The sequence below is a fragment of the Nothoprocta perdicaria genome, unplaced genomic scaffold, assembly GCF_003342845.1.
Source record: "Nothoprocta perdicaria isolate Ctin4 unplaced genomic scaffold, notPer1 scaffold_152, whole genome shotgun sequence".
In the NCBI taxonomy this organism is placed as follows: Eukaryota; Metazoa; Chordata; class Aves; order Tinamiformes; family Tinamidae; genus Nothoprocta; species Nothoprocta perdicaria.
The window spans coordinates 1,349,597-1,377,577 of NW_020454672.1; the positions used below are offsets into that span (position 1 = coordinate 1,349,597).

Consider the following 27,981-nt stretch of genomic DNA (forward strand, 5'->3'; position numbering starts at 1 on the left):
AGGAGCGGATTAGGGAGCACGCAGCGAGAGCTGGGATTTGTTCAGCAGAGATGAAGTTCTTCACTCCAAGAGCTACAAAAACAACCACTTTTCCCCCACCCCATCCTGTCTTGCTGAATTCTTGCCTTTGCCATGAGCCAATTTCTACGCCAAAAGCAGTGCTTAAACTTGTCGCCTTGTATTGCACCACAAATGTGCTGCTTGTCACTTAGTGCCTGAATTTCCATAGTTATCCCATGTCTTGTACAATGTGCTGCAGTGACTGTTGTTCAGGCTGGCACCAAGGTTTGCAGCCTGGTCTGATTTGTGCTTAGCAGTTGAATGGAGACTCACGGGTCGGACACAGCTTTGCCAGGACACGTATCTCCTTTGTCCTTCTGAAAATGGAGCGTTTCCTAACTTTTGGCAGAAATAATCCTGAAAACGGCCTGGTTGTTTGTCTCCACAGGTAGCTGGCGAGTGTCTTCCCAGGGTCACGGATGGTTTTTTGTCAGCCCATTCTCTCTGAACACGTTTCTCCGTGATGCTTCCTGCCTCTCGATGGACTCCTGAATTTCCAGCTCTCCTTGGCTGCACAGTATCCGCAGTATCGGTCCGGGTGTTTTTATCCCACATCCATCTTGTCCTTCATATTTTCCCTGTCTTTTCATAAATCCTTTTATTTCCTTATATATCTTTTCCTTGATATAGCCATATATTCTATGTTTATCCTTTATTCTATCTATCTATCCTTCCTTTATTCCTTTTTTAACCATCATCAGAAACTGCCTCGCAGGGCTTTTTTTCTCACCAATATTATATTTTTAAAAAAATCTAGGTATTGCAGATAATGGAACTTCCTCTCAGTGTAATCTGTAGCAATTTGGGGTACTGCCAGCTAAACAAATACCTCCAGAGGAGCCCCATTCCACAAGCCTTGTTGCCAACCCTGGATTCCTTATTACTACAATAGCTTCTCTTTTGCTTCTTATCATACATGTATCAAGTGCTGCTTTAACTTGGCTAAATTTAAACTGTAGTAGACTGAAAAGAGGATTCAAAACTGAAATTTAAGTTGTTCTGATAGGAATTAACTCATTGAAAAGAAGTTTTTGCAAGTCTCTGCAAATTCACTCTGCTCAGGGAGAAGGTGAGAGAAACCAGAAATGTTGGAAATCTGCCTTTGAACTTGAAGTTTAAGGTAATGCTTCTGCATAAGTTCTTAAGAGAGCCTTGCAGGATGTGTGGTTTTAATCTCACCTCACTGTGCTGGAGCAGTAAGGCTCCAGCCCGTGTGTGTTTAACAGGATAGATGGCTAGCTGAAACCCTTAAGAAGGTATTCTTTGCTTTACTAAATAAAAATGCTTTATATTCAGTTTTGAATTGCAAATAATCTTTTTGGGGCAAACTGCTGACCATTCCGTTAAAGAACAAACAGTGGCACTTTGAATTATTTTGTATAAAATTAGGGAGCTGCAAGAGACTAATAAAGATAAGATGTTTCATACTGGCATCTAGGCACAAGGACAGCACGTTTGTTGCGTGCCACTTCTTTTGAAAAGCCATTTCCTGAAGAAAAATGTCAGAGTATATATATGTATTCCTGAAGCTGACAGTGCATCTTTTCCGTGACTGAAACACTTATTTTAAAAAACCTCGCGGCATCGTCTGTCGGGGCTGGGAACCCTGCGTGTAACTGGCTGGCAGGCGCCTCAGGACYGGTCTCCTAGTCAGGATGACAGACACTCCGTCACATCCCTGAAGCGCAGGGGGCTGAAGTGGCCGTCTTTACTCTGTCCTCCAGCACTGCCAAGCAACTCCAGTCTAATAACAGGATTCTTCTCACTTGTATTATTATTATTTTTTTTAATTTCCTTTGTTTTCCTCAGCCTATTTTTTTTTTAATTTATTTTTTAAATTCCCCTTTTGTCCTGTTCTTGCTCCCTTCCAGCCTCCACCCACTTGTGTAGGAATTCCGGAACGCTCCAGGCCTCGAGCAGCTGGAGGGCTGACTGTGCTCGCCAGGCACCCTTGCAGGGAAAGATGCCGGGTGCCGAAGGGTGTCCTGGCCCATCGCTGTGTGGGAAGGCCCTGTCCTCTGTCTTCCTGTCTGATTTCCAAAGCCTGGAGCCTCCCTGTCTTCTGCAATGTGCTGGGAGCTCCAGTGATTTTAGCASCCTCAGTGCTCCCTCTCTGAGATGTTGTTTGGGGTAAGGGTTAACATACGAGGGCTCTGCAAGGGCCTGTGGTGGTAAATGCTGGTYACCCCGAGGTGCTAACGGTGACAGCTCTTGCCCTGTGTGTTCACGCACACAATCTTCTGAGTGGTTTGAAATCTCGGTCTGGGAGCCTGTGTTTTTCAGTAAGGGAAGGGTTGCCTTCCAGCAAATCACATGTGTGCCGTTGTGCAACTTCTGCTGTCCTGCTTGCCATCGAGACGKGAGGGAAGTGTGGTGCAAAACACTCCCAACCCTCAGAGGAGCAGCCTTGCAACATAGTGTAATGACCATTTGCCTTAGGGTCCCCTTGACCCTTCCAASGCCTTGCCTGGAGCCCGGTATCAGAGAGATTTCAGGAGGTGAAGGGATGTGAGCAAATGGGACTGGACAAGCCCCTTGGTGAAAAGGGTGGTATAAATCTGCTAAATCTGTCGTGTGGGTGTCCTGGACCTCCCAGCCTTTTAGCACCCCGCCAAAGAACTAAAGGCAATACAGAACTGTTAGAAAAAAAGCAGCTCTCCAGGGCTGATTACAGCCAAATTACCTCCTGTCTCTATTTACTAAACCTCTTCTCACCAAACTTATTTATTCTGAAACTTATTTTAGTCTAAACTTATTTAATCTTGGTCATGCAGCTTCCGTTATTGAATGAGGGCAAGAGATGTTGCCGTGATGCTGAGTTTCCCTGGCACACGGGAATGGGAGAGGAAACTGGGATTTGGCATGGTCCCCTTGACACCATCCCCCATCTTCCCTGAGATCCCAGCGGTTAATTCAGCACAGTCTCTTTGGCAGGCAAGAAGCCACCACAAATAAAAGCACATGGTTCTCATTACCTGGGTGTGCATGTCCACTTGTGCTGCATTGCCTGTATTCACTGCCTTTCAGATAGTCCTTCAGTAAGTCRCGTTTTTCCTGGGAAAAGCAGCTAATTGTATAGAGCACACATGAGGTTCAGGAATGATTGCTAGGAAAACAGTCCTTTCTTGTCATGGAAAAAAAGAAAAGGCTTTTTTTCTTTCTTTCCCTTTCCTCCAAAACACACAAGCCAGAGAGTCAGGGATTTTCATTTTCCATGACAACCTGTGAAGCTGCAGAGCTATGTGATTTCTCTGCCCTTCCTATGATTTGATCTTTTTTTTAAAGGCCACGCTGCTCGCAGCGTTGGGAAACATCAGGTGTTATTTGTTTTTCTCATGTAGATTAGGCAGAATGTAATTGGCGTGTTTGCTTGGGAGCTGTAGAGAGCAGAGGGATATTGATATTTCCATGAGTCACATTAAGAGCAGTATCTTAGTTCAGAATTGCCGTGTTATACTGAAATCTCAGGGTGYTTTTGCCCCAATACGGTGGAGGACTCCCGCTAGCCCCGAGTCTGAGCATTTCCCCTTAACCAAAGGACCTGTCTCACTGTTATCCTCAGTGCACTTGAGTCCCACCGTTTATCTCGATGTTTAAAAATTCACTGCCTTCTGCTGAGGAGTTTCCCTAGGGCACCAAATATAGATTCGAAACAGAAAAACCCAAGAGCTGCTCTGTTGCTAAGGAGCAAAAATATAAATGCTCTGTGTGCGTTTCTGTGGCTGGGCAGGGACAGCACGGGGCCAAGGCCGAGTGGGAGCTGCTCACTTTAAGTAAGCAGAAAGAAATCTTTGTATTTTTTTCTACTTCCTAATATCCTAATACTGAAGAGGTCAAAATTTTAGTAGGCCAGGACGTAAATATATTTCCTGACTCTGTGAAGAGACTTGTAGTATCCTTATAAAATCTTATTCAGGAGCCATGCTTATAGCAAATTACTATTATTATTATTATTATATATATATAAATTTTATATATATAGTCAATTAATAGTCATTATAATGACTATTATGTGGTGTTACTTGGTGTTGGCACCCAGTTAGGGTGTTAGATTGTTGGTTGTGGTCACCTTCTGCCCTCCTCCTGTCTTGAGCTCTTCGGTTTGCACCTCAGGGCAGCTTCACACGGGGATGAAGGCACTTTGTGTGTGTGCAATTCTGCGTGTTCAGGACCAGACCAYATGGCTCAAACGTTATTTCTCTGTGGAAACTTATAGCAGGTCCTGCATTGCCTCAGCGGGTGCTTGGTACAATGCAGAGAGCAGAAACCCCCATCATCCCAAACCTGATTTTTTTACCTGTACTGCTCTGTTTTATGTAGGAGTAAAGGAAAGGACAGAGCAGTTAAATACCTTGCTGAAGGTTGTGCACAGAGACTGGAGCAGAGAGCGCGGAGYGCAGCCCAGGGAGTTGGGAAACTCCAGGCTCCAGCTCTTTCTGCAGCCACTGGGAAGATGCTGCCCCCAAATCCCCACGCAAAAGGCCACGACTTAAGTTGCATTACCTGCTCCAGGCTCATTCTTGCTCTAAGAGAATTTTGTGCTTGTTGCTGGAGAAAACTTCCTCAAGCAGTTACCTTGGATAAGCTTCATTACTGAGGTTGTTAGTGCAAGTGCTTCAGGAAAACATGTTTTTGTTATTTTTACAGCTCGTACAGCGCACGCACAATTCTTGCAGCTGTAGCATCTTGGCTTTTGCAGCTTTGACTTCGAGTTTTATGCTATTTTAAGAGAACTGCTAAAGCAAACATATGTAACTGTCTCGTAGGGCAGCCTGTATCTATCTGCTCTTTGGAGCACACTGAATTTGAGATAAGCGAGCAGTGGGTGCTGTGCCTGCTCCTCCAGAGATGTGGCTGCCTAAACACGTGCATGGCAGAGTGGATGAAACATGATGTCAGGACTGGTGTGCGAGACAGGCACTGACTTTTATCTTTCCTGTTAGCTCTTTTCTTTACTGCTGGTATTCCTAATTTATTATTGTTTCTCTGGCAAGCTGCTACCTGTTGCCTGAAAAGGTGCCTTTAGATCTGCTGCATGTCTCAGGCTTCAGAGCCAGCAGCCAAAAGATGTTTGTTTTCTTTTCTTCTAAACAAACAGCTCTTGTCATCTTGATAAAACAGCAATAGCTTTTGGCTTTTWGTTGCTACACCAAGTAGCAAAATTCCTTTGCCTTCATCTGCTATTATAGTGTCCCTTCACAAGCCTGAATTTTTCTTTGCCTATTCCCAAAGCTTCTCCGTGATGCCACATCTTGCCTTTGGGGTGTTGCTGAACTGTTGCTTCCAACTGTTACCRCTGCTAAATATAGATTGGTGGTGATCACCGTCAGTAAAGACCTTGCCGTCTAGGTGGCAGGTCACTGTCAGTCTCTCTCTGCATGGTCGCAGGCAACACCATGGGCCCCAATCACTTTGTGGTTTATTTGTGCCCATTTTTTGTTGCGGTGTCCTGAGGTATCTTCAGGGCTATTTAGCCAAAACYGATGACTTTGTGCTGAAGCGGTGAGGAGATGCCCTGGAGAAGAGGAGGCTGAGTGGGGACCTGATCAGCGTGTATAAATACCTCAAGRGAAGGAGGCAGGAGGAGGGGGSYGGCCTCTTTTCAGTGGTGGACAGTGATAGGACTAGAGGAAATGGCTTCAAACTGAAGCATCRGAAGTTCCACAGGAACTTAAGGAAGCATTTCTTCACTGTGAGGGTGATAGAGCACTGGAACAGGTTGCCCAGAGAGGTTGTGGAGTCTCCTTCTTTGGAGATCTTTAAAACCCGCTTGGATGCAGCCCTGTGCCACGTGCTCTAGGTGAYCCTGCGTGTGCAGGGGGGTTGGACTCAATGACCTCTGCAGTCCCTTCCAACCTTCGGCATTCTATGATTCTATATCAGACCGGTCCAAGCTTTCAGATACCTTCATGCTGTAAAACAAGCATAGGCCTGTGCTTGTGACAGGGCCTCAACCCTCAGTGACACGTGGGGTCCGGGTACCCACCTGTGGTGTCACGATSAGCCAGGGAAGATCGTGGAAGACCCAAACCCATGTGGCCCTTGGTGCTGGCCTGGCTGCAGTGTGGCTTGGTATAACTCAAGCTTTGCATACCTTCTGGCAGCAACCTGGGCACTGAAAATAAGGGTAGATAAAGCTTAACGGCCAATTATTTGTGTTAGATTTGGCAGAAGTAGTGAAAAAACTAGTAAATCACAAGCTTACTTGAACAGCAAGCAAGAGATGGGATTAGCAGCAGCTTATTTTTGTGGTTAAAAAGCATTTTTTACAAAACAAAACCCTATTAGCAAAAATTTTTGTTCTTTCATACCACAGCTTGTGGACCAGTCRAAACAAGATGATCTACAGCAGTGAGTGTCACTGTAGTTAAAATCCAAAAAACATCCTTGGACACGATTTGGTTTATATAAATATCTAATACACTCAATCGTATTTCACAAAACATTTATGGGACCTGATGTCACCCRTTAGTGACGTGTTTATGTTTATGCTCTTGCCACGTTTGTGGTCAGAGTGGCCTTACAAATATTTTATCAAAATCCTTTGGTTATGAGCACTTTTCTAGTATCTTATCAAAAATCTTGGTGTCATGCGGAGACTAGTCTTGCAAGTGKTTCGTCAGAGCTCGGTCGCCCAGGGTCAGGATATCTTTACCTACAGCTGCAGCCCCAGTCCAGAATGTGCCAACCCAGCAGCTCTTGGATCATGAGACTTTATGAGATTTCCTTTAACTCGTCACCACACAGTTTTTTTGCACACCAAGGGTGACTCATTCCTAGTTCTGCTTTGCCAGCCTGTGGACTTTACAACCAGCTGCTGCCTACCAGTGGTGCTGGAGTCTATCGAGACCTTGCAGGGGCACCAACGTGGAGAGCTCACGTGGAGCTAGACCTGTTCCTGCTTTTGGGCCCATCTCCTTTGGGAGCAGGGAGATTTGCAGGCTGTGTCCCTTGGGAACTGCMCCATGGTGGGAAGGAAGGAGAAAGAGGAGGTAGCAGGAGCTGGCATTGCTGCTTCTCCTTTTGGCTTTCCTGTGGTTGGATGGCAACCTCTTAAAAAACGGCTTTGTGAAGCAAGGCTTTATCCCTCGCTGCAGAGAATTGGCYATGTGAATCTTTCCTGGCTCTTCCATGCAAAACACATTCCAGTTAATGTTTGGCTATAGCTTTTAAAAAAAAATTCACATATTTTTCTTTTTTGTCCTTGGGGAAGAGGCTGTTGTTTTTGAGTAGATAAAAAAGGCATTTTTGGCTGGATTTCTGRCCATGCAGTTTTCCACATTTGTGAATCTGCCTCTCTGCTGTGCTGGCTGATTTTTTTCTTTTTAACCTCTTCCATGCCAACGCTTTAGAGTTGTCACACTGCATCCAGTGGCTGAAGGGCTTGCTCAGACGTGATCTAAAACCACACGACCTTGCCCTGAGCATGTGCTCCTGGCTCTCCATGTACACCTGTGTCTTGAAAAATGTTTGCATATTTGGATTGCATGGACTGAATTGACATTTTCTAGTCAGAACCCAGATCATGTCAGTAAGTGAAGTGTTGCTGCCATCCTTAAAAACATTTTTCCTCACCCTGTACGTGTGCTGGGAGCACTTTTTTTCCATGTAGTTTGGCCAGCTGCTAATACAGAGCTGTGGTTTTGCACTTCAGCATTTTTTTCAGTCCTATGGAAAGAAAAAAAAAGAAGTTATTTTGCTAGTTCTTTTTCTCTCTCCTTTTTTTTTTTTGTTTCTCTCTTATGTGTTTTCCCTAAGTAACACAGGATTTAACACTATCAATCTAAGCATAATCGATCGATGATTACTAGTTTAAGTTTCAGAGGTATTTAATGGCCTTTAACTTTCTTTCTGTGTGTGATATTTTGTACTTYCAAAGCCTCTTGCCTTTGCAGATACCGGAGTGTTTTTACCAATGTCAGTGAGCCTCCTGTCTCTCCAGAAGATGGGAAGGTTGAATGAGGAAAGGGGACCACAGCGTCTGGGATTTACCTGATCATTCACAGAGAGCCTTTGGTGGGCTTGAGGCCAGAGTAGTCTCCCTTACCCCTTGGGGATGTGTCATACCCAAACGCCCCTCACCTTCCCCCCATCTGACAACAAAAGGACTGGAGACTTACATTAATCCTGCTCTTGATACTTGTACTGCCAGAGCCCCCCTGGATAATTTCACCTGGTGGTGACATGGGAACAAATTCATTTTGGCCTCAGGCCAGTGCAAAGTGTGAAAGACTAAAGACTGCAYCTAAATGTGAGATTTGAGGTCCAGAGTCCTAGGATGCCACGCGCAAACCGAAACAGTGATCTGCAGTCATTATTTTTGATAATTAAAAAAAAGAATTGATGCCCAGTGGGCCCATGGCAAAGCTGAGCCCTCTCGTGTTGAGTGTGGGCATCACAGCGGGGCATCCTGAAGGGAAGAGCAGGGCTCCTGTCCCAGCCTTTCATCTGGAGTGATACTAATGCACTGTTTACCTGAGTGTTTATGGTGACGTATGTGACCCTTGAGCCTGGAGTTGCTCCTTAGTGCACACACAAGCTCCTGGGAGCCACGTAACTTATGAACCCAGACCTGACCAAAGTAGTTCAGTGAGTTGCAAGTTTTCCCTAGTGTACAAAAGAGGCAAGGGAAGAGGGTGTGTGCTCTGCCCAGTCATTAAATCAAATTACCCGTTTAAAAATATATGTATTTATAGGACTGTCTCTGAGAGACAGATCATACCTTGTAGTGCCACTCAGCTTGCCTGGATTTCTGTAGCAGAAACTTATTGAACAAAAGATGGTGGAGCAGGAATCTCTCCAAATAAAAATCTTAATAGGGCTTCTTTTTCRCCAAATACTATTTTTCCAACTGCAAGGACTGTGTGCAATTTGCAGATTTTTTGAAAAAAAGTTTTGTTTATGCATTTTTGGCATTGGCCGGCTGATTAACCAACCCAAACAGTCTCTGCGCTTAGGGAAGTCCTTGGAAGGGTCACGGACTTTCTGCGCTTGCATTAGTTGGTGGCCAAGCTGTAAAACCACAGCACCCTGAACGTGCTGCACGTCCTAAATGTGCACAAATAGACTGCAGGAAGTGCATGTGCTTAATGAATGTGAGTTGGGCTTCTACCTGGGAAATTCTGCTTGGAGCTGTGGAATTTCTGTGCCTGGGACCTTTCTTCCATCCTGCTCTCTCTGCAAGAGGGACCCCCTCTAAGGACAAAGAGGGGTTAATACTGGTTGGCATGACTGCCAGCATGCAGGGCACTGGAGATGCTCTCCTGCATGCCTGGGATGGGAGGGGGTGGGAAAGGCCAGACTCTGCAGGCAGCTTCTTCACAGAGGCGRCACGAGTTGGGAACTTGCTTGCCAATCTCTTTGGGTTGGCAAGTGTGCTCCAAATGGAGGACTTCATCTTGTGTTATGTAATGCAGCAGCAGATCCAGATCCAAGTTTCTGGCAACTTCTTGCAAGGAATAATTTTTCTAGTTGAAGTATTAGCCTTAGCTTTGAATTTTCTGGCTCRTATAATAAATGTATTCAAATTATATGGATATACATAACTGCTACTCTTTGCAGTTCAGTGGTTTAGGTAAATTGTCTTTTGTTTGTAGCTGTTGGAGCTGATGAAGAGCAGAAAATCTCTGTTCAATAAGGATTATATAATTTCATCAAGACTAATTAAAGATAGACTAGATAGAAGAGGTTGCAGAATTYATTTTTGTGAGTGTGTATATCAAATTGAAGCAATAGACCTTTAAAATACCATRAGAAAGAAAGTTGGGATAGAGCTCTGGACTGGAATTCAAATTATCTCGTCCTGGCTTCATCTGTGGTATGTTGCAATCCGAAGAAATAAAATGGCTTAATTTGGTGCCTCATTTTCACCCTTAATTGCCTCATGTGGAAGGGCTTTTGTAGTGTAGATTGAACCATAGGCTGCAGATATCCAGGTGTGAYTTAAGATTAAATTAAACCTCTTCTGGTAATGTGAAAATTTGACAACAGTGGTCCACAAACCGTGGRCCGTAAGCAAGACATGACCATGAAACCTTCTGACATTTCCCAAGGCTGCAGGAGAGGAGAAACCTCTAGGTGAGAGTGATGTGAGGAGAAGAATATGCCCCTCTCTGTTGTCTGTGCTGTTTCTTGGCCCAGCAGAGGTAGGAACTGCTGCTCTGTAGACTCATGAACATCTATAATGGGACTGAGATCCCAAGGAGCTTTAGCTACAACAGGGTATATCTGTTTTGCTAGTCCAGGACAAGGTGCTCTCTCAGACATAAAAGCTTTTTAACTTCAGACTAAGGCCTCTGTATATCTTGTTTCCCCAACACAAGTTAATTTGTGGTCATCAAGGAGAGGAAAAGAAAGGCAGAGGCTGGCACACCTTGTGGGCAACTTGAGAAAATCTCTTCTTTTGAACCCTGCAGCTTTACTTTTGGCTTTGTAAGCCAAAATGACGAGCAAACTCGTCATTGTAGAGCCTGCTCTTGTCAGGCCTATGGAGGAACAGTCTGCCTCAAGCAACAGCATTGAGGGAAAAGCAMCAGAGATTTCTTGATGTCAGCTCTCTAAAGATCACACTCAAATTTCTTGGGGATTTAGTGCAGTTTGAGCTGAGGTTATGCAAAGGTTGATGCTAATATAGAAGTTGATTAAGGACAAAGAGAGTTTCGTCGCTCCAAAGTGATTAATGCTTCCTAGATAACTTTGAATCCTTGCCTTTTGCTTCTACCACTTGTTTTCTACAGGCGCTAAGTAGGGCATGGGCAGAGCCCGTCTGATGTCGCAGTCAGAGAGCAGGAGGAACCTTCTGTTCCCATCCAAATCCATGGGTGAGAAAATACTGAAAAAAAATAGATGGTAGAAAATGAAAAATACTGGAAAGTAAACGGAATTGGATCTATGATAACTGGTAGAGCAAAGAATGGGGCAAAAGCAGGGAGAATAAATTATATTGGGGAATAAACTGAAACATACCTGGAAATTATATTMTCTGGAGCATGTACCTGTTGCAGTTTACAGTTCCTTGCCACATGTCACCTGGTGAACAGGAGAAACAGATGGGAGTGTGTCTTGTTCTTCCAGCTGCTGGGAGGGCACTGAAGACCCCACAGTGAGATAAACCAGAAGGCCAYGTCCTGCTGACCACGCTTGTGGGAGGATTTCTAGTGATTAAGATGCSGGGTGAATGGGGAAGGCCGGCACATTTCTGCCATTGTGTTAGTAACAAGGGAGAAGGCAGTGGTGTTTAACCCATCTGTCCCCTCCTCTTCCCAGATTGTTTATCCCTTTCTTTTTTGCTGTCCTTCTCCCCTCCTCTGCCTCCAGCTGCACCTCTTTGTAGTGCTTCAGTTCTGGCATCATAGCTCATCACGTYTGTTCTGTGGCCTTGGCTTGTCTTCCAGTTCTGAGTTAGTAACATGAATGATTAGTCTTGGGGCCAAACGGAGGGGATCAGACATCACTCTAGGGTACATCTGAGCCGTTTAACTTTTGTGAATGTAAAGCTTAAAGATCTACCACGGAAGTTTATTTTTAAGCTTCCTGAGAAGATAAATTTGAATGTTGGATTGTTTAGGGCATAAATAATATAACTGAAATTGCTCCAGGGAGCAATGCGCTCGAGGCTTTGAAGAATCCCAGGGACAATTATCCAGTGCTTGTAATCCCAGAGACAATTATCCAGCTTTTAATGGATGATCACATTTTTCCTCACGTTGGCTATTCTGAAGGCTTCGATCTGTATATTAATATTAAGCCTTGATTTGATTTTAAGAGTAGCGTTGACATTTTTGTCATGTGATTATGGTCCAGTGCCAGGAAATATAAAAATAAAATCATTGTGCAAAATATAAACCCTAAAAAAAAAAAGAACGTTTTTAGAACTTGTTCATCTATGGTCTTGTTTTGCCATGTTGAGAGGTGGTGGGAGCTGTTTAGTTCCTGCCTGCTGGAGGCACCAGGCTAGATCATCCTGCAGCTCGCCCCACTTGGTGATGTTTCACCGGGGACCAGAGCTGCAGCTCAGAAGAGCTGTGTCACTAGCAGTGCAGTTTGACCCTGGTGAGATGAGGTGTCCATGAGGTGACTCATGTACCCGCACACCATYAGCTGATGTGATGCAGATGGTTAGTCAACACTGGTGGTGATTACCCTTTCACAGGCTACTGGAAGGACCAAGGGTCATGCAGACAAAGCAGCTGAACTCTTCCTCCCGCTGTGTGCAGGGGACTATTGGTACCGTTTCGACCTGCTCCTCACCAGACCGACTGTGGTTGTCGCATTTTAGCTTGAATTTTCTGACTGCTCTTGCTCTTTGGTTGCAAGCCCTGTTGTGCAGTGGGACTGGACCTGTAGTTGGGGTGKCTGGTGTCCTGCTGCATGGTGGGACCTCCCTCTTCAGCAGCTCCAGAAGAGCCTTCTAAACCACCTGGGGTTTGCTGAAGAGCTGAAATTCTTCACCCCCATTATTTATTTTCTTCTTATTCTCCTAGTTCCTCTTACGTCGCTCTAGCTCCTCACCTCTTGCCTATGAAAATTAGGTACTAATACCCTGTCCGCTTGTCCTGCAATATCTTGGCTGATGGTTCATCTTTCTCTTGACTAAGTCCCTCATGCTGTTACTCAGCCCAGTCTCAAGTGCCACCAAGTACTTGGCCACAGCTGGACGAGGACATTGTCCTTCTGCTTCCTTGTCAGGATGTTTCTTTGCCTGACACCTCCAGTTCAATCTTTTCTGTTTGTTGCAAGTGATCTCCACCATCACAACCTTCTCCTCTGGCTTTGATGCCAACAACACTCTCAATTGCAAAGGAGAAGACGTTGGATTGGGCTCTGTGTGTGTTTTTTTCTGTCTTGTTTTTGCCAAACCACCAGCACATGGTGTTTGTGGGGAGCCGGACAGGATGGTCTGGGAGTTGTGGCCCAGTCCCAGTTTTGCACCCGTTTCAGACTGTGCTGGTTTGGAGGCCGGCTCATGAGGAGCCTCTCTGCGCTGGAGCACAAGGAGCCTTTTTCCTTATCTTGGGAGCCACAGGAGCACCAGCGCGGCCTTTGCTCCGAGGATTTGGAGGAATAAAGTTCAATGGGAATGAAAGGGCATTTCCYGCACGGGAGGGAGGCTGCGACCAGACGGAGAGGCCGGCCCTTCGGCTCACCTCGTCTTGCACTCTCTCTTGCAGCTGCGTAAATGAGTATGGAAGATTATGATTTCCTCTTCAAAATTGTTTTGATCGGCAACGCCGGCGTGGGGAAGACCTGCCTAGTCCGACGCTTCACTCAGGTAAGATGGGGTGTCCGTCRGGCGCACGGGCATGAGGTGGGAATGTGCTGGATGCCTTCGGACAGGGAGCGGGCTCTCAAGCAGCCAGCACAAGCAGGACGTGGCTAATGCCATAGGCAGGTTCAYGGGTCCTGGTGCTTGGGAAAACACGTCCCTCTCCACAATGGGAAGTCTTCTCTAAAAGCTACAGGGAAAACTCCTCCTGATTTTGGCCAGAACATCTTTCCGTGCAATTTCCAATGTGTCTTTTCTCTCTGACCTTTCCAAAGTGGAAGGGGCAAGTTGGTCTGCTTGTGTAAAAAGCTGACTTTTAAAATTATTATTATTATTATTATATATTTAGATAATTAGATAATCTCAGGGTCTGAGACCATAATTCCAGTGTCTTCTGGGGTTTTGCATGCAGAGGCTTYAGGAAACCTTGCATAAGAGTGAGGATTGGCAGGTTTCAGCTGTCAGCCTGACTGCAGAAAACTAATCAAATGCAAAGATTTGAGGCTGGCTTCCTTTCTTTTTTTTCATAAAAGACTGATGGGGAAAGGACCAGACTTCTCTGATGCAGGCTGAGAGAAGTTTGTGTGATGCAATATATAATGCAAGTTCTGGGGTTTGTTACTGTGTTTTTGCTTGTTTGTTTTCAATTTTCACTGGGAGTTGTCAGCAGCCTCCCCCAACTGTTAGTTCCATTTTTAAAACCATGGTGATGCTAAACGTGCTCTCCTATTGAGCATAAAGAGCTCATAGCAATAAAACCCAAGGGGTTAATTGGGAAATCTGTAGCTAGTTCTGCTGCTGCTTGTGCTTTGGCAGCGCCGCTGCTGCTTGAAGAGATGGATACACCCCAAAATCAACATGACTGTAGGCCTGGACACCAGAAATCAAAAAGCTCTATTGTTTGGGGGTTTTATGTGGTTTTTTTTTTCTTTCTTTTTTTTTTTTTTTTTGGTTTGCTGTTCCTCCTTTCAGATGGCATGGAGACTGAATCTTGCCGGGACCGCAGCAGCCGCGACCACCTGGCATCGCCGCGGTGCCGGTCGCAGCTCAGTGTGTGTTTAGCTCGGGCTGCTGTGCAGGGACACGAGCCTGTGACACAGGACCTGGCAGAAGTGCCCTTCGATGCACAGTGGAGAGGCAGGGCAAGGACATGAGGCTGCTGGAACAGTCATCGCACCTAATCCTGCCTCCTTGCCCTTTTGCTCCCATGTCTTTAAAGGAGTTGCAAAATTGCATCAGAAAGGCTGCTGTTGTCAGCAGCCTATTCAGAAGTAGAAAGGCTTTTCCTTCTATTTTCCCTTTATTTGTTCCCTTTTTCTTCTCCCATTTACTTCCCGACCTCTCAAGTCAGTTACTTAAGAGTTACAGGATTAGGGAGCTGTAAGCAGGGAAAACACAGTGGGGTCGAGTTGTGGTAACCCTTGTACTGTGGGGAGTGTCTGGTTTATTCCCTGCAAGATGCATAAGCAGATTTTGCAAAACTCAGTTTCCCAACTGGATTTTCAGTGTGGTCAGGGCCGGATCAGCGTGCAGAGCCTTGCCAGACCCCAGTCCCCCTGCCTGGAGCAATGCAATGAACAGCAGCACCTTTTAGTGCTGTTCATTTAGAGCTGTTTTCCTATCTAAACATGGTTGGAAAGAAGGAGACATGAGTGGAGTAGTATTAGGGATGAAAAAGGGTCAGGATTGTACCCAGAAATTTTTTCTTCCTACAGAACTTGCTTAATGAATCTCTCCTTTTCTTCCAGGGGCTTTTCCCACCAGGTCAAGGAGCCACGATTGGGGTTGACTTTATGATTAAAACTGTGGAGATCAATGGTGAAAAAGTAAAGGTAGGAGCCTGCTGATCCTCAGCTTAAACTCAGATAGCAGTGCAGTAGTTCAGATCACTCTCTAGAAACAGCCATCCTGCTACTAGGAGGCCCATGAACACATACAGGTGTGTGAGGTTCTGCATCATGGCTCGGAAGATGCTGAGCATCACAGTTAGTATCTACACCCCACTTCTCAACTAACATCAGAATAAAAATAGTGAACTTCTAAGAATGAAAATAAAAAGTGGAGTTTTGCAGGAGCCTTTTTTGGTTTATAAGGCACCAACATCTTGCCTGGATGGGCTATGGAAATGCAAAGAACCATTTCAATGAAATCTCCATTTATTGCATTTCTGTTAAGCTGAGATCTGTCACATTCCCTCTGGGATGTGCTGGGAAAAGGTTTTCTCCTGTTGAGCTCTTGAGATTCCTGGAGGAGCCAAGCAAGTCTCTGGGCTTGGGGGTGGGGAGGGCTCTGTAAAGCAAAGGCTTGTCCTGCACTTCTGCTGAGTTTTGAGTTTAGGAGAAGTTGAGGCTGTTACAAGACACTCAGATCTTCAGACCTAAGGGATAAAGGCAAGAGTGACCCATGTCCACATTATTCACCCTTTTGGCCTCCAAAATAGGGTGGTCCTGTCCCAACTGCCCACTGGAAACTGTCCTTGTGCTGGGCTAACTCTTGACCTGATCGTGCATGTCCTTTGGCTGAGAGCTAGTTGTCGCAGGCCAAAACATGCCAGAGCCCAGTCTAACAATACAATGGGATGCCCGTTTGGGTCCTGATGCCCAGAGATACTGGACTGCTTAATTCCAGCTGCACAAGGGTACAGACCAAGTGCTGCCCATTGCTTTGGAAGTGGGACAGAGCAGCAGGCAGGAAAGTAGTGCCAGCCGGACAAATACAGATGGATTCCAAATAACTCAGTGTAAATTTGAAGACTTTTTTTTTGACAGTTGAAGTCAAGTGGAGCTACCCTCAATAAGGACTTGTCTGTTTGACTGGTTACCCACGACATTAGCCTTTCAGTACTGGCTTGGCCTGAGGATGCAGGCTCTTTAATGGAGAGAAATCTGTGGTCATGGTTATAGCAACATGGGTAACTCAGAGGCGGGGATGTGCAAGGAGTCAGACCAAGATGAGTGTGGACTTGTTTGTGTAATGGATCCTTGTTGCCCTCAAAACATCCAATAAATGCATGAGTAACCATCAGAGCAACTTTTTTTTTTTTCTTTTTCCTTTAATCATGCTGGGGCTGGATTGTGTTCCGCAGAGCAGTTGGCATGAGCTAGTTGGTGAATATTCATATAGCAAACAGGAGCTGTTGTTAAGCCAAAGCTCCCCCTCTTCCGTCAATGGAGTACGTTGAAGTCACCAGAGTTGAGCTAATGAACTGATATGCAAAGAGATGCTATAAATGTACTCATTTGAACAATCCTTCCAAAGTCCAGAAGTCAAAATAGCTTCTTTCCATGCTTCCTATGAGTGCAAACAGGCAGTGATCTGAAACTTCTTGAATAAACTGGGCTAGTTGGAATAAACACTTCATGGGTGAGTGGGAAAAGCAGAATGACTCAGAGCAGTGAGCAATAAACTGGCATCCCCCTCACACTGGGCGTTTGGTGACTCTTCGTGCATTCAGCAGCACTCAAGTTGTGACTCCGCTTCCATTCCAGGCAGAGTCTCCTGCACAGCTGCCAGGATCCAGGATTAGAGAGTAGCCCTGTTTATCAAAAAGGTACCAAAATTTAAAAAGAAAAGATCATTTTCTGGGAAGATCACTTTCTGGCTTTCAGAATTGCATCCCAAAGGCGATAAAGAAGTATCTGCCAGTGTGAGGGCTGCACAAGTCACTTCGGATATAGGAATAACTCCTGATGCTCCATGACAGGCTGCATGTAAAAGCAGAGGAGAGTGTCTGCTTCCCTTCATGCTCCTTGCATACGTTGTCATGAAGCACACGAGACAGCACTGTTCAGCTCAGAAGGGATTTTGATCTCTCTGATGTTTTCTAACAGCCTCAGAAATATGCCCAGCACATGTCATGTCTGAGAGGCTGCTGGTCAGGAGAAGCCTGTGCCTGTGACCTTGCTGTGTAGACAGAGATGTTCGTATGCAGAAATGCAAACATGCTGGGAGTGTTGGTAGAYGGGGAGGCATCAGCTGGCCCCAAAAAAGAACATCTGAATGACTTTGATTTCTCTAGGCTGAGTCAGGCACCAGCCTTCAGTAGCGCTGAGAAATGGGTAGGAATGAGCTGGCTGCTGTCAAATCTTTCACTCAGCAGAAATAAATTGGTCAGTAGTGCGAGACATGCATCTTGTCTCAAAGTCTGTTCTATCAGTTTTAAGTTCTAAGGCTTTCTTTTCTGACGTTCATACCTGTCTAGCAGGTAGGTTCACAGTAATCATCAATTACTTCCTCCCCAAACCAGCCCGGTACAGTCCMCTTTGATTTCAAAATCTGCTCCACTAAAGCAATGGGTAATCAGAGCCACATCAGAAGTCCTCAGCAACTCAGACATCCTAATAAATGCTAAGCATTTATAAACTCATTAACCAATAGATCAGTCATCAGACCTTTTTTTTTCCTGAGAAACAGATGAACAACAAAATAAAAAATGTTTGTTTTTTTTTTTTTCCCATCTGCCAGACTTTGAAAGCAGATTTGTTTTGAAGGACTTGGTTGCTACCTGAATTTTATGTGCAAGTAATTTCACTTACAGGTTTCTGTACCTTAAATGCAGGTGCCAATGTACTTATAAAAAATGATACCTTGTATCTGCAAGCTGTATATTGGGGGCTCTCATTTCAAAATAACATATTTAGGATGATTAACTGATGTGGTTCAGCTTTGGAACTCAGCAAGAATAACACTTCCTGTGTTATAGACTGAGCAACATATGGAAAAAATCCCAAGTATTTCAACTTCTGCAGTCTAAAGTACATTAAATTCTGGCAGGAAATCTCTCTTTCACATACTTAACTCCAGGGAGGGACATTTTAAAAAATAACAACTGGAGCAGAGAAATACTCTCTGAAGTTTTAATTTTGGATATTAATTTCTTTACATTTTAAAATACTGGAAAAAATTATCATCAGATGATCAAAGAAAGAGGGGAGAAGTTTGCTTCACACTGGGAAATGTCTTTGTTGTCCTCCTGGCTCCAGAGCACTGTGCAAGCACCACTCAAGCCTCATGAGCTCTTTCATATAGACATATAGTATATTCATATAGTATATTAACATAGTGGTGTTAACCACTTCTGTGTATGGGCAAGGAAGGCAGTGAGCAGGGGGCTTGTACGTCCCAAGTTGTGTCGGGGAGATGCCCTAGAAACCTCGAATCAGCTGCAAGTCTGAGCTCTCCATTTACTCCAATGCTTTCCACCCCCTTCATACCTCATCTCAATAAAACCAAATAACTTTGGGAGCCAAAGGAGAGGCTTTCTCAGCCCTCCTGTGACGGGCACTGCTGCGGGCAAAGTGCCTGGGGATGTCTGAGCATCTGGGGTGTCCAGGCATGGAGCATGAGGAGCGGATTTCTCCCTCGGGCGCCTCTGTTGTAATTCCAGGCTGGCGCGACCGGCTGTCTGCTCCCGAGCAGGGTGCCAAAAGTCACACGGAAGCTTGAAAACCCTGGGCTTCCTGGGGACATCGGCTGGAATACCAGCCCTGCCAGGGCTTCGCATTTCAGTCTTTAAATGCAGAAATGGAAACAAAAATTGCTGGGGAAAGGGAAGCCAAAGGGGAGAAGAGCTAAGTGTTTTTCCAGCATTGCTTCTACTTGGAAGGGGGGAAAAAGTATCAAAAGGGTGCTGCTCCCAAAGAATGTTAAATTGCTGCTTTTTTTTTCTCCGCTCCCTTTCTTTATGTGAAAAGCTGCAGATCTGGGACACGGCCGGCCAGGAGCGGTTCCGCTCGATAACGCAGAGCTACTACCGCAGCGCCAACGCGCTCATCCTCACCTACGACATCACGTGCGAGGAGTCCTTCCGCTGCCTGCCCGAGTGGCTGCGGGAGATCGAGCAGTACGCCAGCAACAAGGTCATCACCGTGCTCGTCGGTAGGTCCCRCCTCACGGTGACCACTACAGCCACGCGTTGAGCCCCTGCCCTTGTGACTCCTCGCTCGGGTATCTACATATCTGGGGGATCTGCTGACGCTGGAGAGGCCTTTGGGTAGTTCTGCACCAATAGCTATGGGGCAGCCGGAGTCCTGGCTGGAATAGGTCCAGCAGAGAGCTACAAAGATGGTTAAGGGACTGGAACATCTCTTGTACGAGGAGAGACTGAGTTGGGCATGTTTTCCCTGGAGGAGAGAAGGCTGAGAGGGRATCTGATTAACATGTATAAGTTCAGGAAGGGAGAATGTAGGGAGGAAGGGGCCAAGCTCTTCTCAGTGGTGGCCAGGGATAGGACAAGGGGAAATGGGTATAAGTTGAAACACAAGAAGTTCCATCTCCAGGTGAGGAGGAACTTCTTCACTGTGAGGGTGMCAGAGCCCTGGAACAGGCTGCCCAGGGAGGTTGTGGAGTCTCCTTCTCTGGAGATCCTCCAAACGCRCCCAGCTGYCACCCTGTGCCCTGTGCTCTGGGTGTCCYTGATGGAGCAGGGSSATTRGACYAGGTGATCTCTAGAGGTCCCTTCCAACCTCAACCATCCTGTGATTCTCTGAAGGCTTGGGAAGCAGGATGCAATGGGTATGTGGATACTAGTGTTTCAAGTGGGACAGAGCTGGAAATCTCAATTTTCCCCGTGGGTTTTAGCGAAACTAAAATTAATACTGGCAGCTAGGTTGTCTGTAGTAGATTCGACTCATGCTRTAACAGACCTCATGCCATCTGTCTGCTGCAAGCAAGGTGAAAGGTATCGTGCCTGCCTGTGGGTTGCTGTGCTGTCCTTTCAGAACCTGCCAGTCTGGCTTTTAAAAGCTCCGGAATATATGAAGAACAATAGAAAAATAAATTGGGAAAAGCCAGGGTGTTTTTTTTAATTCTTTCTTTTTTAAATGCAGTGTCATTTTCTCATTAATAATTTGTCACTAAAAATAATAAAGTTCTCTGGGATCTTTATTAGCGATTTCAATTTTAAAATATCTTTATGATGTTTTGAAAAATCCTTTGAGCTTTATATGCTCCTAAGCACGTAAACGAGAGGATCTAAGGCATTTCCTTACAAGAAACTCATAACCCTGCAGAAACAATAAATGATTAACAAATATATTTTACAGAACTTTAAGTTTTTTTATCAACAGCTAGGGCATAAAATTTAAATGCCAGTAGCCACAGCACACACTTTTACAGATGGGAACAGCCGTAGCCCACTTGTATTAACTAGTGATTGACAAGGGGTGACCTCCCCAGCTGGGGATAATCTGTTTGTAAATGTAACTTTGGTGCATACTCTGTCCGAGTAATTATCAGGAAAAAGGGATATCTCTGATGAAAGGATGGCTGTGAGAAGTGACTTTCCAAAGAAAGAGCTTTTCCTCCTGGTGATTCGCACTACTGGCAGCCTTGGAGGTAGAAACTAGGCTGCCTCTTGAAACTGCTGAGTCCCTGGACACAGGCCCCTGCCATCGCAGGACTTGGTCTCTTATCTTTTTTGGTGAGATTAATTTGTAGTAAAAACATCATGTTTGCAGTGAAGTGGCTGYTAATAGGGTATAATCGTAGCAGACATTTGCTTGGGGCGCTAATCAGCGCCCACTAAAGTGGGCCCCGAAGGAAGGGGCTGGCTTCCTCTCCCGCCTTGTTCTGTGAGCACCCTTGAGCCCATCCRTGTTCCAGGCTCCACAGCCAAATCACTCACAAGAATATTTAATTAAAGCAGGAAAGCAGCCTTCTGTGCTGGGCATGTTCTGAAGCTCATAATCACATGAGAAATATCACGTTTAGCATCCCACATGTTATAATTGACATTTTAAGTGCTCCTTATAGCAAGAACAGGAGAGTTTTCAATAGGTATTAAAATGCGAATCCTTTAATGTCAGCTGATTAGCTTTAAATTAGCTCTGATGCATCTGTTTGCTAACTGACTTGCATATTCACGGGGCATATTCCATTAAATGACCTGATATGAAATGAAGTTGGTTGGACATATCAGGAAAGAGCCAGCACTAAGAATTTCCCATCAAAAGCCCTCTCCCTACGTACACCAGTACCAAACACCTCTTACCCGCTGATTCATTTCTGGGGTTTTTTTGTCTTAATTAAGTCAAATTAATTCCCTTTCTAAAATCTTCTATCGATGCAGGTAATAAGATTGATTTAGCTGATAAGAGGGAAGTCTCGCAGCAAAGAGCCGCCGAGTTTTCCCAAGCACAAGACATGTACTATCTGGAAACCTCTGCAAAAGAGTCGGATAATGTGGAAAAACTCTTCCTGGACTTAGCTTGTCGGCTCATCAGCGAGGCACGGCAGAACACCCTCGTGAACAACGTGGCATCCCCGCTACCCGGAGAGGGGAAAAGCATCAGCTATTTGACTTGCTGTAATTTCAATTAAAGAGCTGGCATCTGATTCCCCGTCCCCCATGGGCCAAAAGGATTTTTTTTTCTCCTGGGATTCGTCTCCTCGAAGGGAATTGCTGCCACGTTGACCCATCTGACTTGCTCTCAAGTCAGGTTGCAGACCTAGAAGCATGGCAGGCTGACAGCTCCAGCTGCATGGCAACATAGCAGAATATAACGGGGTTTAATTTCAAGTTTTTTGCGGTCTCTGGAGTTGGTTAAGAAGAGTTGCGCGAGGTGCTTCATGTAAAGGAGAACATGAGCTGTGGCATTTCCTTCTGCAGGACAGTAGCACAGCCTCTCGTGATGAAGATACCGAAAAGTTCAAAATCTCTCTTACAGAACAATGTGTTTGGTCCTTTTTTTAAAAAAAGAAAGAAAAAAGAATGAACAGCGGCGCTGGACTGTCCTGGCAATCTGCTGGGCTGCCAGCGAGTTCTGAGGACATGTATATAGAGTCTGTCCACACRTCTTCTTGGAGGACTCTGGCGTCTGAAGCAGTGTTATGTCTCTCATCTATAGGCACTTTCATGAACATGAAATTAAAAAAAAAAAAAAGTTATATATATCGACATTTTCAAAAAATGTTTTGAGAAGAGATATGGATACAGCTCCCTTGCTCCCTTTGGTGCTAGCAGTTCAGCAAATATTCCGTAGACCGAACGTAGTCTTACTACATTGCTGTCCTCTGAATGTGTAACTTAGAATAATTAGGAAAAATGAACACTAATAAGCACTGTTCATTAAAAAAAAAAAATCTCATTACCTCTTTTTCTAGCCTGAACGTAGTGGGTAAGGACTACTGTGCTTTTTTGATATCCAGTATAGGATGAAAGGACTTTCTGGAAGCAAAAAGAAAAATGAATAACAAATCTTCCCCCTCCCTAGTTAGTAATGTCCTTATGTGAAAAAGTAGCTTTGGGAAACTTTGTTACTGGAGTTGGAAAAAAAAATGCACCAGATCTGTCCAAAATATCGTGTGTGCATTGATTGTATATAAGGGTTCAAAGAGAGCACAGTTTTAAATGGCCATCTGCAATATGTCTGAGTAAATCTAAAGCTTGTASATAACCATTCTTGTTGAAAAGCAGGCATACAGTTTTATAGAGTTTTTTTATGCTAAGTGGGAATAGCAACAGGTTTTGAGTGGAATCATTCTGTGTCTAACTCATCCTGCAATCGCCATATGGAGCTGTACCCTGAGAAGCTCTTAAAGGTATTTTCTTGGCATCTATTCTCTTTAGAGTAGCTTTCAGATTCAGGGTTGTAGAGTCATTTAATTTACCCGATGCTTTGTACTCTTGCATTTCAGACTCTGGTATATGTATAACCGTTCAGGCAATTTCTTTCTACAAAACCCCCAAAGTGGAAGCATTTATGGAATTTGTTACATTTTTACACCTCTAGTGCTGTCTTCTAATAATGCATCACAAGTGCACGTGTTGGCACTAGAGTGAAGTTGGAAGACAGGGGAACACGCACAGGAACAATGTTTTTTTAAAGTTTGAGATCAGTCTAGCTAACCTGGATTGAATTCTGACAATTATATGGCTGTGATATTCTATAATTTCAAATTAATCAGCTTAATATCATTTGGCACCTACTGATGRTTATAACTGAGCTTTTGTATTAACCTAAAAAGCTGCCAGTAAGTATTTCTTTAAAATAAAACCCAAGCATTTTCAAATGCTTTTTTTTTTTTTTCCTCGTTTTTGTAGAAAATAAAACAAACAGATTCTTTGGGCTATATAATTTTGTGCCTTTGATCTTCAGTGAGAACTGTGTGTTTGAGAGAGAGGAGAGTAGTGTAAAATGTGACCATTTTAATGAATGTTTCCTTGCCATTGTTTAAGTCACTTCCTTCTTTTATAAGTAGCACTCAAAATGAAATGTAGAAGTTGTGGTTCAAAAGTTGTGTGTCACTTAGGTAACGTTTTGTAAAGTGCTGCTCTAAGTGTTAGGTGTTGGGGATGTGGCACACTGGCTTTTACTGGTTCTTTTCAGGCTTGGCTTGTGCTGTAAGCCAGAGATTTTAGAAGCATTTGGGACGTCCAACTCTGACAGACTCCTGCTCTGAATGAGCTGATTCTCTCCAGCTCTTAGGTAGGCAGGTGTTCAAAACAGAACTTGTGAGGTTATGTATAAAGGTGGTACTGGAGCTAGAAATCAGTATTTCCTATATTTAATTTGTAAAAGTTCTTGCTCTCCAGATGTTGGGCTTGTCAGAAAGCATAAAACTAATAATGTTTAGGTGAGACAACAGCAAATTTATGATCCACAGGAGGAAAGACAGGGATAACCCAGCCTTTAAGTGTTCATTTTTCTGGACGGGCAGCACATGCAGAAGCAGATCTGTGAAATACAGACATCTCCCTGGTACAGCTTTCATGACTGGATGACCTTCCTGCAGCTTAAGACCAGTGCGAGTAAATTTGACTTAAGCATATGTTGCTAATGAAAACTGGAATATTGCAGAAATATTTTTGAGCAGCACTGAAGGAATCATGTGAAAACACCATTGAGAGGGGCACAAATGGAAAAGGAGTGATGAKCACAGGCAGAAACTTGATACTGAGCTGAACAGGTACTTTTCATTCCTGCTGAGTGCCATTGGAAACGCATTTCAACATGATCCTTGCATCACCTCTGAATATTGAACACTAATGCATCATGATGAGTGAACAAGCTGAATTGATCAAATAGCAGTAATTGCTCACTTTATTGCTTTGAATATTCATGCCAAGGTTTCCAGAAGTCTCTGATTTTCTATACCAGCTGCCTCCTGGTTGGCAGGTGTCTATTCTGTCAGTAGCAAATCTTCCGAGTCTCCAGGCGGGGATGTGCTTCTCCAGCGGATTGATGTAGCTATAAGGTGACTTCTCCAGGGACAAATCCCAAATCTGTCTCTCAAAACTTATTCCGGGCCTGAGTGCTTTAAATCTATTAGGAGTTCTTACAGGGCAGAAAGGAAGCAGTGGTTACACGTTCAACATTTTATAAGGTCATAAGCCCAAGCTGTAGTTTGAAACTTGCCTGCATCTTTTCAGTTAACAAATACTAGCTGTTGAATATTTAAGTGATGTTTTGCTCTGATAACTCTCTTGCAGAAATTATTTCTATACACCTTGAAATTTTAGTGCACAGGACCCACTTCTCCTTGTGGGTTTGAGGGCTAATCTTCTGTTCTGCAATCTGGTCCTTTGCTGAGGGCTTTGCAACCAGAAAGAGGAACTTTATCAGCTGCAAAGGACAATTTAACGCTGCAGTGCATTGCTCAAAGAGTTGAAAAATAGCAGGAGATTATATAAAAAAGTCCCAATTTTATGTTAATAGTATCTCCATTTATGGCAGACACATTCTAGCTAGATAAATGGATTTTTGCAAGAGAACAGTCAGTAAAAAGTGTGACGCTTGCTGGGTGAAGGGCCCAAAAGCTATGCAGAATTGACACCAAAGGGCCAAACATAACTGGAAATGTTCCCTACCAAGAGCAGTGTAACTTACAGCCTTTAGTGCAGTTACTAGATTTTGCTTTGTTTTTCAGGGCAATATATTCACAGTCGTGGAATAATCTTATTTCTGGATGCACATTTCTTTTATTAGAAATTTATTTATTTCTATAATGGCATCTTCTGTTCTTTAAACCTCTTGACACAATGACTAGCTCCAAGTGAAGTCAGCATGCATGTCAACAGATGTTTGCAGATGTAGCAGAGAGATTGGTAAAGGCATCTCCTCAAAATTAGGGGATCTAAGCTCTGCTTTTTCAGATCAGGTACTGATTCCATCAGGCTGATCTTGGATGAGCCACTGCACGTTGTATGTCTGCAAAGCTCTCTCTCTAAATGTTTTTTTGGTCATTACTCAATAAAAACACGACAAATTATCGGTCAGGATGCTTGGATTTTGCTGTGGAATGCATGAAAAAACTCTTAATCCCGTTAGTGCTGTTCATCTATGGAAGAGGCCCTGCCGGTTAAAGGCCACTCTACATAGAGGGGTTAATGGCTATCGAATTCCTTCAGCATCAGCATTAATGGCAGTAGCCTGAGGTTCACACTGCAGACGATGGTTTGGAAAGAGGGAGAGTGGAAAGGAGGGATTCGGCAGCAGAGTGGGTGCACACGGGTAGGACAGTGGCCTTTCCTGGGCTTTTACTGACAAGGAGGCACTTGGTTGTAGTCAAAACTCCTGGGTTTTGCAGTGTGCATTATCCCTGAGGACTGCTCTTTGTTCAGCTGCTTTTCCACTTGTCCTCTTTTCAGCATGCAGAACTGTCCATAGTTCCTGCTGAGATACTGAGCCGGTAGAATTCTGTGTTTGGAGACTGATTTCGTTTAGGAAATGAGCAAAATTATCAACTGCAATGTCAGAGTCAATGTGCAGGACACACTGCCCTGGGGAGCTCTGGTGCTATCAGGGCAGATATGACTGTGAACATGAAAACAGCAGCCCTCTCATGGCTAATTGCTGATTTTGTGTGATTTCTCTGGATTTTAGTAAGACAGGCGTTGAGTTTGACTTTCATCTGATTTCCCTAGGATTCTGTTCTTCCAATATCAGGGTATCTGATATCTCTCATAGGTGTTGCTCCTGTAAACATCTTTAAAGCAGAAAAACGTTTTGAATTTATTCAATTAGAGAAGTTGATGCTGGTGGAAGCCTTGTGAATTCCTTGTGAGCGAATGGGAGATTTTCCTAAATGTTGATGGGTGATGGTAGATCAGGATTTGTGTTGGCTAGGAAAACAGGCAACGGGGATATCACCCTGGGCTGGATTCATGATGCAGGATGAGTTTAACAAGGCTCTAAGTGTTGTCAGTGGAAGATTGTCCTGGTTTTAAGAGGGTAGCCAGGGTTAGGAGTCCAGCTCATCAGGAGCACAGGACTGGCTGTGCTGTGTCTCTGTTTTGTTATTAATCATTAGTTAGTAGCATTTGCTGGATGTGATCTATTTCTTTGAAGTTCTCCTTTCCCAGCAAGGTTGGAAAATGTTTTTGCACTGTGTGCTGTGTCTGGACACCAACCTCAGAGCTGCTCAGAGCTGGCGAATCCCAACTCTTGCTTGAATCCGGTTATTCCTGGTGCTGCCGATGCCTCGCGGTGGCACTGGCATCATGGCGAGAAGGGGAACCAAAGTTCCGTGGAGGCCTCAGGCTGGAGATGGTCCTGGCTGGCTGGGTGAACCGCTAGATCTGACTYCTGCATTAGCTAGGAGAAGCGTCAGCTCATCTCCTGTGCTGCCTCCGATTTCTTACTAAGAAACCTCTTCTCAGCCACTGTAGGCCGTAAAGAGGGTTTCCATTTTTGAAGGACCAGCTTAAGAGGTTCAAATGTTAACCGGTGGTTTGGGGCAAGTGAGTAGGTTACCAATATGCAGGCAGGCTCTGCTCTCAATCCAGTTACTTTTGCCAAACGATGAGAAGAGTCATCCTGAGCTGCTGCTTTTGTAGTGCTGCGAATATCTCTAAGGGCCTGAGCTACCTCATTGGCACTAGTTTTAGTAAATGTGATGGTCTCGGTGTCCCCAGCAGCCAAGCAGTTATGGGGGAAGTGGAGGAGAGGGGGAGGTTGGTTTGGTGTTTTAATGGAGTGGGAGTGAAATATTTGGTTTATGACAGGGAGAGCAGCAGTGGATTCAGGCTGTTGCCTCCGCTCTTGCAGACCTTTTGGAAGGAAGTCTTACAAAGAAGGAAATAAATGAAGCTGCTTAAGCCATTTTAAGCCTACATTGTGGGGAGAAGGAGAAAGGGGACAGGGAAGGGCATCTAATGAGACGTGTGAGGGAGCTACACAAGGAGCTTGCTGCTCTGTGGGTTTTGAGCCATGAGTCTGTCTCTGAGTATTACAGAAACTGTGTAAAAGGTGCCATGGGTTTTTAGCATAACAAGATGCATTGCAGATATGTCACATCCATTTCATTACCCACAGCTGCTTGCAAAAAAAATATATAAAATTAAATGAAAAAARGACAGGAGCAGCTGCAGTCACTCAGCTGTCAACGGCACCAGGCTCTTGCTGTTCCTTTCCATTCCTGCTTCCCCTGAGCTGCTGCACGTATTTGGTAGCTCTGTGAATTTGCAGATCATGACATTTTTTTCCTGACTGCCTTTGATCAATGCAGCTCTCCTTTGAACTCATTAATATTTCCAGTAGGCAATTTTAATTTTGTGTTTACTGACTTGTTCCCCTTTGTAACGTTATCTGACAAGTTCTCCATATTCTGTGCTGCCTTTAGGTTGCTACATCTAGTCTAAAATATTTTTGCTTTCCTGAGAGCTRCAAGAAATTCTAGAGATTTATAAAGGCATTTTTGTTCCCACAGAAAACTGA

The 27,981-nt window shown here is 44.5% G+C and overlaps 1 protein-coding gene across 2 annotated transcripts; it reads left to right on the plus strand.

Annotated features, from left to right (window-relative positions):
* Positions 1-444: 444 nt before the first annotated feature.
* Positions 445-27,956, plus strand: RAB30 (RAB30, member RAS oncogene family). Of its 2 annotated transcripts, none has more exons than XM_026034945.1 (5): positions 445-598; positions 13,230-13,330; positions 15,073-15,156; positions 19,018-19,201; positions 21,393-27,956. In XM_026034945.1, exons 2-5 carry the CDS (start codon positions 13,238-13,240, stop codon positions 21,641-21,643), a joined length of 612 nt encoding a protein of 203 aa, XP_025890730.1. In that variant the 5' UTR covers positions 445-598; positions 13,230-13,237; the 3' UTR covers positions 21,644-27,956. The 2 variants fall into 2 exon arrangements, with proteins under 2 accessions (XP_025890730.1, XP_025890731.1); XM_026034946.1 differs by having other exon boundaries at positions 445-592.
* The last annotated feature ends 25 nt before the right edge of the window (positions 27,957-27,981 follow it).